The sequence below is a fragment of the Melitaea cinxia genome, chromosome 12 (genome assembly GCF_905220565.1).
Source record: "Melitaea cinxia chromosome 12, ilMelCinx1.1, whole genome shotgun sequence".
Taxonomy (NCBI): domain Eukaryota; kingdom Metazoa; phylum Arthropoda; class Insecta; order Lepidoptera; family Nymphalidae; genus Melitaea; species Melitaea cinxia.
The window spans coordinates 15,502,257-15,513,888 of NC_059405.1; the positions used below are offsets into that span (position 1 = coordinate 15,502,257).

At 36.9% G+C, this 11,632-nt stretch overlaps 1 protein-coding gene across 1 annotated transcript; it reads right to left on the reverse strand.

Moving 5' to 3' along the window:
* Positions 1 to 205: 205 nt before the first annotated feature.
* Positions 206 to 1,051, reverse strand: LOC123658640 (homeobox protein SIX6-like). The gene has a single exon (XM_045594004.1). The coding sequence runs from the start codon at positions 1,025 to 1,027 to the stop codon at positions 206 to 208; it is 822 nt and encodes a 273-aa protein (XP_045449960.1). The 5' UTR covers positions 1,028 to 1,051.
* Between the last annotated feature and the right edge of the window lie 10,581 nt (positions 1,052 to 11,632).

Below are 11,632 nucleotides of genomic sequence, written 5' to 3' on the forward strand. Positions count from 1 at the left end.
CACTAAGCTTGTACATACCTGGTGCGCAGAAGTGTCGCTTTAATTTCAAGCACTCGCTCAACACTCAACGACAACGATACCTAGTGAACTTTACAACGCCTCAACACCACATACTCTACTCGAGAGCCGGCTCGCGTCGGAGCCTCACTGACGTCCGTCGGCGTTGTGACACCGCAATATTTACACTATCAGTCTGTGGAGGCCGCTACTCCTCGTCGACGTTGATCTCGGAGTCAGCCGAGTCCTCGTCGTAGGTGGAGGAGGACGCGAAGCCTCTGCCGAGCACCGCCGAGCGGTTCTTGGCGGCCGCTGCGCGGTCCCGCTGTCGCCGGTTCTTGAACCAGTTGCCCACCTGTGTAGGCGTCAGCCCTGTCGCGGCAGCCAACTCTCGCTTCTTAGTGGGGTTCGGATAAGGGTCTTGAAGATACCATTCCCGTAGGAGCGATCTTGTTCGCTCCTTAAAACAGTGTGTTTTTTGCTCCCCATCCCAGATCGTCCTCGGCAGGGGAAACTTCTTTCGCACGCGGTACTTGTCGACGGGGCCGAGCGGGCGGCCGCGCAGCCTCTCGGCCTCCTGGTAGTGCGCCTCCAACCAGAGCGCCTGTAGTTTCGCATGGCTCGAGCGCTGAAACCGGTGCCGCTCGAGGATCGAGTATAGCTCCCGGTGTCGCCCCGCGTGGAAAGCCACCACGGCCCGCGCGCGCAGCACGGCCTCGCAACGCTCCAGCTCGGCCACGTTGGGGTGCGCCACCGGCAGGGACCAGAGGAATCTCGCGAGACGCTCCACGTCGCCGCTCTCCTCGAGCGTTTCGCAGACGGTGGCGACCTGGTCGGCGCTGAAGGAGAGCGTCGGTAGCGGCAGCAGAGGCGTCGGAGCGGCCAGCTCGAGGGCGCCCAGCGTCAAAGGCGTAGGAGGGTCGCTGCAGGCAGGCTCGGCGGCGCGCTCGGGCGCGGCGGGCCCGCGGTGCGCCTCCAGGATGCGCGCGTGCAGCGCCGCCGTCGTGGACTCGTCCCAGGAGCCGCGCATCGGTGCGAGTGTGCGCGGCGGAGTCGCGCGCCGAGTGAGCCGGCGGCCGGCGCGCGCCCGGGGCCGGGGCGGACTCGCGTTGTACGCGATTGGCTATCGGTTACGAGGCGCCCGGCGCGCCGGCCAATCGCGCGCGCCTCCCGCCCGGGGGCCGGATAGCTTTCAACCGCGCCGCGGCGCGCATCCGGCGGGTGCGTTTAACGAGGGCGGCGGGGCGCGGCCCCCCCGCGCCGCCATGATCCGTCACACACACCGCCCCCGGCCCCCCGCGCCCCGGCCCGCCGGCCCGCCGCACGCCGCCCGGCGCGCCCTGAGCCGCGCCACCGCCGCCGCTTCGATAGATTACCTGCGAGCCTGCAATTAATAGCCTCCATATATTCATCCGGGTGGATTACGAGCTTTTATTTGCCCGATGTGCCGCTACCGATCGATAAATTATCGGTTAATCCGCTTCGCATTCCCGCCCACTTAATTAACGTCCAGGTGATCGTTAAAACATTTCAAATTATTTTTCAATGACGATATAATTTGCCGTCGTAATTACCGATTCAACTGATGTAAAACGCGTCACCGCGGCGGACGCTACATAACTTCACGGTCACCGAAAGGCCTGCGGATTATTTCAAATATTCGAATAATTCAAGTAGGTACCTACCCAAATGTATAGATAGGTATATTATGATGATAAGTTATTTAACGATCGCACTTTTACAAGGCTAACGTGTAGTAACGTGGTAATTCATTATTGTCCTACGTTGTGTTGTCAACGTAAACAAAAATATTTTTTGTATTCTGACTCACGCGCTCTGACTTATTGTACCGTTTTTATATTTCTTTCTTTATGCCCATATCGTAAATGTAGAATCACATCATTATCTCAAAATAAATTCGGGCAAGCGTCAAGACGTCGCAGGCACGCTACAGCGCGAGATTTCACCGTGAAAGCCTTTCCACAGTATTAAGTTATTGAACGGCAAACCACACCCCGCTGTAACTCACCCCCACCCCAAGGGGGGAGTACAGATTACGGGAACGATATAGATTTTCGCTGCAAATATAGAATTTTTTACCGTCGAATGGATTAGGTCTCTATTGATGTTCATATAATTGTCGACGTGATCTAGTTCCGTGAAATGTTTGCGTTAATGTTTTTTTATATTTATATATATTTTTGTTATTTACATTTATATTACTACACAGAAAAGATTTTTTATAGAAAATCACATAAGAACACATACGACTACCTACCTACCTACCAACCTACCTACCTACCAACCTACCTACCTGCCAACCTACCTACCAACCTACCTACCAACCGTTTTAAATTTCCTTCGTAATAATTATGTATGGTAAAATACTACACACGTATTATTATTTAAAAGCGTAGCGTACTCCCATACGCAAATAATCGTACGGTGAACATTGTCAATTATATTCGCATCTGTCCAAACAATATCTAGCTTTATTTTAGCTCTAATAATTTATTATTCTTATTTGTATACCAACCTACCAAAATACATAAGGTACTTATTTAGAAATAAGGTATGTATCAAATTAATTCAAGTGAAAACAGCTCACCTGTTATATAGTTAGATAAATGAGATATTTACATCTGAAATCCGAACTAGATATAGAAAACAAATCTAATTTCAATTTAACAGATAGGTGCCTATGTTGTACCTAATTATTCCTTATTTAATCAACTTTATTTTATACTTAAAATTATTAACATAGAAAGTGAAATCAACATTTTATTATTAGCTAACTTAAAATTTTTCTCTATATGTATATAAAAATATAAGTATATAGGTAAAAAACGGTTCTTTGATACATTATGATATGATATATGATGTGTATACTTTTCCATCAAACAGTAATTGTAAAGAAAAAAAACCGTCAGCGTCGGACCACGTGCTACTAGGCAGTCACAGGAACTGTCGATTTGTAGTTGTAATAAAAATCGACTGTGCTATATAATAATGCATACATGCTTAACAAAAGGCATGGGCATTTTGAGCCCGTGGATGTTAATTAAAAGAAAAGTTCTTTTGATCTGATAAGTACCTAATAAATATTAATAATTTATCAATCTCAATGTTTGATTGTGTGTGATTGTTTACCAAACGCGCTCATTTCAGGGACTACGAAAAATTATTTTTATGTTGGATAGCCATTTCCCGAGGAAGGCAATAAGCTTTTTTATAAAGTATAAAAAAAAAAACAAAAAAAGGAATTTAAATTAAATTAGGTTAGGTATTCATTGGAACCTGTGAGCAAAGATCGATAATTCTCAATAAAAATAACTTCACTAAATGTTAAACACAACAAAGATATTTTTAAATGATTGATTATTGATGGCTGCCTATGATAGGTAACCTATCAAAGTAAAATATTTTCAACTCTACAAACATTACCGATAAATAATTGTTTTTTTTTTTTTCTTCTAAATATATCTTTACAAATATTGTATATAAGTAGGTAGCTAGCTAGTATTAGAACTTGGAAGGTACCTAGGACGATACTTGACTATTTATACCATTCAAATCCACACATAATAAAACTCCTCAGTCACCCCTTATTAATAATAAGAATAATAACGACGCGTTAGCGCAGTGGTACTAGCACTGGCTGTTGCGCTGGCGGTCGCGGGTTCGATTCCCGCTCACGACGACATTTGTATCGACCATATAGATGTTTGTCGTGGTCTAGGCATTTGTTCTTGTTAATTCTTATAATTCTTACCCCTTAATAATATCTGTACCTACCTACTGTGGTCGCAAGTTTGAATCCATTACAAGAAAACAACTGCATTATTGAAATAGTCTGCGACGGTCACTGGTTCGATCCCCGCTTATGACGCACCTACCCAAGTCTCCAGGGCATTTTTTTAATCTAGGTAATTAATGCTTAGGTATGGTCTGTCCTGGGATCTTCTATGATAGTATGATATATGCCTATATATATGATAGCATGAAGGTAGGTAGGTATATTGAAATTTTAATAATTAAATTTTTGAATAACTGACATAAATATTATACCGAATTTATTTATGCAGATTATTAACAAAATTTTATATATATATATATATTTTTTTATGTCACTAGGTCGGCAAACAAGCGTACGGCTCACCTGATGGTAAGCGATTACCGTAGCTTATAGACGCCTGCAACACCAGAAGCATCGCAAGCGCGCTGCCGACCCAATCCCCAATCCCCCCAGGAGCTCTGGTCACCTTACTCACCAACAGGAACACAATATTGCTTGAAAACAGTATTATTTTGCTGTGATCTTCTGTAAGGTCGAGGTACTACCCCAGTCGGGCTGCTCCATATTTTGAGCAGGAAATTCCTGCTGTGCCCTACCTCAGTTAAAGTTAAGTTAAGTTAGTTAGTTTGTATTCATTTTTATTTTATTAAATAAAATAATTATTTATATCGAAATAAAATAAAGCCTATCTTTCAAGTCGGATCAGATTGCGCACAGTGTGCAATTTTGATTAAAATCGGCTAAGTAGTTTAGGAGTCCATCACGGACAAACAGCGTGACGCGTAAATTATAGGTAGATATATGTATATTAAGATTAATACTTCATTTCAATAAAAATCGTATTACCGATATTAATACATTTAAAAAAATAAGCTAAATAAATCATTATTTATGTAATTTAAATATATACCTACATATAAAGATAGTTACTAAATCTGTCTGTAGGTGTTATTGTGTTAAATTCAAATCTATTCGGTCCAATCAGACTGATTCCTCCGCGCTAACAATTTGCAAATCTACTTAAGAGCTTCTGTGAGATTAATTTAACTTAAAATAAACTTCAGTCGGAGCGCCGAAATACGCACAGCGCCTTCATATATACATAGAATTAATTTACTTTTCTGTATGTACCTATAAAACTTTGTGATGTAATGTATATAGTATTTTGCTGTTACGTGGGTAGGTACCTAGCTAAACAAAGCATTAAACATAGATTCTTTAATCAATTATTATTCAAAAAGTTTTTTTTTTTTTTAAATAGTTAAGAAGATTTTTTTTTAATTGTGTTAGTGGTATCTCAAAATATTTTGAATAGAGCATTGTTGAACACAAATATTTTATGTTATTTTACAACATCAAGTTTGTACATAGATTTAAAAATATAAGAAAAATCAGAAATTTTGTTTTGCACACACTTAGGTACCTACCTACTTATAAATATTTTCTTTGCAAATATATAAGTAAAACATTGAGTCGTTGACGCAATTATGACGTTTTAAACCTGAAAAACACAACGGAACAACAATTATAACGTTTTAAAATAGACACAATTATGACGTTTAAAAACTTAAATTATTATTGAAAAACTTATGTTAAAAAAATATAAAAATGCTTTAGTCTTATACCAAAGTATTGCTTTACAAGAAAATATAGAATTACTAAAATAAACAATAGCTACAAACATAAAGAAACGTAGTTTCCCTCACTTTCGCGATAGTGTTTAGTAAACGGAAACGCCAGTAGTTTTTATAATCCGTTAAGACATTATCAAGTACACGCTGCACACTACTTTAACATCATTATGTACAACAGAACTATAACAAGGACCCGTTTCAACGGTTTTGAATAACGCTATTTGACGGATAACGGTATCCAACAGATAAAAGTTTATCCCGGCTAGAAATTTTAATTTGCGACCTAGGTATAGTTTTCTCGTTAGGCTGCCATGTTAGTCTCGATTTGGGAATGTCACGCAAAGGCCTATCTGGCTCTGGTAGAGAAATTTTGTGTAAGACCAATTGGGATCTCTTTGGGCTGGCACGTTAGACGTTGGAAGGTACCTACTCTGAAATCTCAATCACCAAGGGGAGGTGGGAGGTTAAAAAGTCTTATGTATGGGTCCTTAATAATCGTTCGATTATATTGAATCGTGATTTAAATCAAATAATACTTCTTTTTACGTTGGATTTTTCCACTTAGATTCAGCTCATAATCAAAGCCCAATCGGTAAATACCAGTTATAGTTTTTTTATTTTTATATTGGGATTCCCCACAGCGATTCCACTCAGCACCAAGGTAGAATATAACGACCTAACGTTATTTCGTTTATGTACGGGTTTTTCTAGTCTGGATTCTGTGAGGGCGCACGAGTGATTTTCTACTGCTGAAAGCCCTCTTACTACCCAACAAGGGACATATGCATACACTGGGCGATTGCCCAGTAATTTGTAGTCGTGATGATTTATTATCGTTTTTTTACCAATGAATTTCACTATATGGGTTATATGAGATATTTCTACTCACAAATATTAATCTAAATATTTATTAATTTATAAGAAATAAGTCTCAATGTGTGTGTCTCAATTACTGTGTGGCTACGGTAGTAAAGAGTATAGTCACCCCCTCTCTTCCCGTGGGTGTCGTAAGAGGCGACTAAGGGATAACACAGTTCCACTACCACCTTGGAACTTACAAAGCCGACCGATGGCGGGATAGCCATCAAACTGCTGGCTTTGAAATACACAGGCCGAAGACGGGCAGCAGCGTTTTCGGTGCGACAAAGCCAGCACTGCGGTCACCAACCCGCCTGCCCAGCGTGGTGACTATGGGCAAAACACACGAGTTCACGCCATTTTTGGCGTGAACTTATGAAGGCCTATGTCCAGCAGTGGACTGTGATCGGCTGAAATGATGATGATGATGATGATGAAGTCTCAATGACCTATTCTACCTCCTGCTGTTAGACTCTATTCGAAACTTATTTGCAGGATAAAGTTCATCCACAACTAGTGAAACCAGCCCTAAACGAAAAAATATATACCGCCATAAAATATTAATAACCTACCGAGCTAACGTTCGAACAATAAATCATAATTTTTTATCAAAATGCTCACGTATGTGTGACGTCACAGAGCGTTGACGTGTGATCGCGCGGGCGCATGACAGCTGTTCGCGTCACGATATCTAAGTCAGTGTTCTTTGAAATCAATAAAACTAAATTGTAAATAAATCGTGTGTCCTAGTATAATTTCTAGCCTTTTTAGCCGGCTTGACATTGTAAGGTGTATCGGTCTTTTAAAGGTTCGCCTGAATAGATTTCTTCTGGAGAATTCAGCACACAAATTAAAAAAAAAAACTTTTTTTAAATAATTGTGTTTGCTCGCAAACGAAAAAAAAACCGACTTCAATTACATCGAAGAGTGATACAACGTAGATCGACGAAAAAATAGTCAAGTAACTACGCGTTATCAGAGATTACTCAAAAAGTAGTTATTAGATCTCGATAAAATTTATATGTGACCACATGATAAACATCAGCTTTCGATTAAAGTAAAAATTATCAAAATCGATACACCCAGTAAAAAGTTATTGCGGATTTTCAAGAGTTTCCCTCGATTTCTCTGGGATCCCATCATCAGATCCTGGTTTCCTTATCATGGTACCAAACTAGGGATATCCCCTTTCCAACAAAAAAAGAATTATCAAAATCGGTACACCCAGTAGAAAGTTATGTGGTATAATACAACGTAGGTCGACGAAAAAAGCGTCAAGTAAAAACGCATTATTAGATATAACTCGAAAAGTAGTTGTTAGATCTCAAATAAATTTAAATGGGACCAATTGGCACACACCACCTTTCGATTAAAACAAAATTTGTCGAAATCGGTCTACCTGGTCAAAAGTTCTGATGTAACATACATAAAAAAAAAAAAAAAAAATACAGTCGAATTGAGAACCTCCTCCTTTTTTGGAAGTCGGTTAAAAAACAATTAATAAAGAATATATATGTATAAATGTATAAATGGAAAATAATAGTTAAGTTGCTAATAGGTATAATTCTAGCTTTTTGTGTTGTTTTAGGTTAAGGTGTAACAATGAAAGTCTAAATATTTTGTCTGTTTGCAAAATTAAATTGAGACTGTTATCTCAACCTCAACGATCATTTTCCTTCATGTTGCTTTATTTAGTACAGATTATTATTATTATTTTTTACATAAGGCGGACTTTACGTTAGTAACTTTTTCTACCAGCAAATTTAAATTTTACTTAAAATGTCAAAAAAGATTTATTTTTACTTCTTTTTTTTGTTTAATACAAGATACTCAAAGATTATTCATCACTTCATCATCTACTCTTCAGCCTATCGCAGTCCACTGCTGGATATAGGCCTCTACAAGTTCGCGCCAAAAATGATGTGAACTCATGTGTTTTGCCCATAGTCACCTCGCTGGGCAGGCGGGTTGGTGAGAAAGATTAACACATGCATACAATTAAAACTAATATTAGTACCTATAGTATTATTAATTATTCCGATTATTATTTTAAAATATTTATAATTAATAAAAACACTTCGTAAAGAATAATCTCTAATGCTTCGTTATTAATTCATGGTTGAAGTCCGTCTTCAATTAAAACTTTAAAAACAAAGTTATGATTACAAAGTGTATTGTATTTTTTTTTTTACAAAATATTAATATCAAGCAGGTACCTTTAGCTATATTGTAGGAACCTATATCTACTAGTTGACCCGGTAGACGTTATACCAAAAAAACATTTTTTACAATTTTTGTCTGTCTGTTTGTTCCGGCTAATCGCTGAAACGGCTGGACCCATTTTGACGGAACTTTCACTGGCAGATAGTTGATATAATAAGGAGTAACTTAGGCTACTTTTATTTTAGAAATTTATTTATTTCATAACTCTGCGAACTAAACAAAAACTTTTTGTTAAATTCAACGCGGTTAAAGTCGCGGGTACAGTTAGTGGAACAATAAGTCTGGATAGGACACCGTAATCAATTAGCGATATGAGATGTTTTTTACGACCCATTCTCATACCTGTCTTCGTTTAGTAAAAAAAATTAACAATCAAATAAAAAATTAAAAAATATATATTTTTACCAATATATTTGTATTGTATTTTATTGTAATGTATTGTAAGAAAAATAATATTTTCATCCGTAACAAAGTTTTATATAATACAAAAATGGTCTTCAAAGTTATTGGGTCGTAAGTAGCTCCTATGAAGAACATCCTCCGGTGCTATGAGCGGGTATCAGACTTCTGTTCCCGGGGGTGGGGTGTTGATCGATACGGGGTGGAAGGGTGTATCTTTGTTTGGATATAAAATCTTAGGGGTGTGGTCTGTACCGGGGATTCTATGATTTATGAACTTGGAATATATTTATTCTATCGTTGGATTCAGTTGTAACTCTGAGGACTTGGTAATAACCTGTAACGTATTAGATTACTGTTGAAATTTAGTATTTTATTTCATTTGCGTGTATAGTATATTGTAATTGTATAAAAAATAAATTTCGTGCCTTGTAAAACCGTCATTCCTAGATGTGATCATAACACCTATTATAATAACATCTAGGACCGACAATATAAAATTGTAGATTATATTCTAACCTTAGATTCAATAATAATAATGATATTTCACAAAAAAAAAGTTGAATTGAGAAGTTCCTACCTTAAATGTCAAACCTTTTAATAATATTGTCATGGATTTTACTGTTAATTTATGAACATTAGGTATCTCCTACGAGACCTATGCCCAGCAGTGGTGATGTTGCCTAATCGTACCTATTCGTAAGTTTCTGAATAATATATATAGTTAATCATTAGGTATAATTAAATGTTTAAATTCTCAAAGTACTTACTTCTTAGTTCATTTAATGTATATTCCATTATTTAGAGTTTAGACGTTTCTCGCTCGCCTTATATGGAATATAACGTTTGTAAATAGCATTTGTTATAAATAATTCAGCTAACTTAATATGGTATTACGTTGAAATTAAAAGAATTATTCTATCCGTATTGCAATAATAAAGAATTTTTCAACATAAGTACTTTATTTTTTATTAAATTTATTAAAGTTTAAGTTGTTCACTCGCAGCGTAAAAACAATTATTTTGAGACGCGACCGTTTAATGAATAAATTCATTTATAAATAAATAAATTATTGATATGTACCTACTCGTTAATTTATTGCATAAATTATTTTTATTTGTTCACTTAATAGATTTTTATGTACGTAGTTTATTATGTACTTTAACTAATTAGGGTTATGTTATGAAAATTTATTAACTGACTTAATTTAATGTGGGAATTCTATCTCGTAAGTTTGTTGTACATTTCATTGTTTTTTTTTTTACTATAATTTATTTCTTATAAATGTTATATAGATAAGTATCATTAGTAAAATTATCAAAATCAATTATATTTGTATTTTTTTTTTTTTATAAATTGTTTTATAAAATATCTATTATCTATCCATTAACCAACGTTCGTTGCTTTACGAACTAAGAAAAAGACTTTATATAGTTAATTTATTTAAAAAAAAAGATAAAACTATTTAGAAAATAAAAACTAGCAATTTTAACCGCGACCATCTGCATTCATTTATAAAAACGGTATTATGACGTAGTAACTACGTCGTAGTTTATTTGAGCTTACTATGAACATGCTATACCTAATAAATATATTTTTGTAATATTATTAAAAAAGTAGTTTCCGACCAGCTGTTTTACTTACTACATATATTATAACTACTAAAACTATACTTAATAATACAATAACCCGAGTACAAATTAAATTCCACTTAATACTTTTTAATACCTAGACAATAGGTGAGTACTTAGTATTACAAGCAAAATAATAAATTTATTGCTATAGCTTAAGGATTAATAAAGGACATTTATATCTTAACTACAAGCATTAAATTATGTATTAATTTATCATATCGCATATATAATCGACATTTCGATTGTAAATATGTATTAATGTAACAAATGACAATAGTTTAGGACCAGTTCCACCTGGATAACGCAATGTGACGGATGACAGTATCCACATATAAAAGTGTTTAATATATTATTGTTTTATACTATCTTATTCATGAGTATAATAATAAATATCAAGATTTTAGTTCATTAATTGAGAAGAACCGACGCTCTACGTAAGATTACTGGTTTAGGCTGGGCGAGGATTGCGGATAACCGGGATGTCTGGCGCGAGCGTGGGGAAGCCTATGTCCAAAAGTGAACTGCGATAGGCTGAAGTGGTGAATTGAAAAGAAACAAGTGATAATTGCCTAATCTCCTGCTTTTAAAGTCCATTCGTAACCTAATTGTGTAACTATCCACAATCGGTGGAACCGGCCTCTAGAATCGTAAAACTAATTTATACCAACAGGTGGTTCTTCTAATGAAATATTTGTGTAAAAACTCAGTGTTGACATGCGACGAATGTATGCAAGTATGCGAACGTACCGCATATAACAACACGTGCGACTTTACAGAATGCGCGACAGATATCATGGTGTTAATTTTATGTAGTTCCGCAAAAAAGCAATAGAATTCATTGACATTAGGTAATCGCCATCAGTCTTACTGTCACTGCATTCCTATGAGAAAATGAATAAATCAGGATTACCTAATGACAATGTTCCGATGTGTTTGTTGCACTTTAAATGTTTCTGTAGTTTTAAGTTACGGGCTAGCTAGAAAGTATCTACGATTTCTATGTTATTCAAAACCCAATTAATGTTGTAAAGGCACCTTAGTGTCTCAATTCTACGTCATCCTCATCATCAGCATCACTTCAACCTATCGCA

What these genes read in the sequence shown, in the direction of transcription:
- LOC123658640 (XM_045594004.1), bottom strand. Translation starts at nt 1,027, where the DNA reads ATGCGCGGCTCCTGGGACGAGTCCACGACGGCGGCGCTGCACGCGCGC.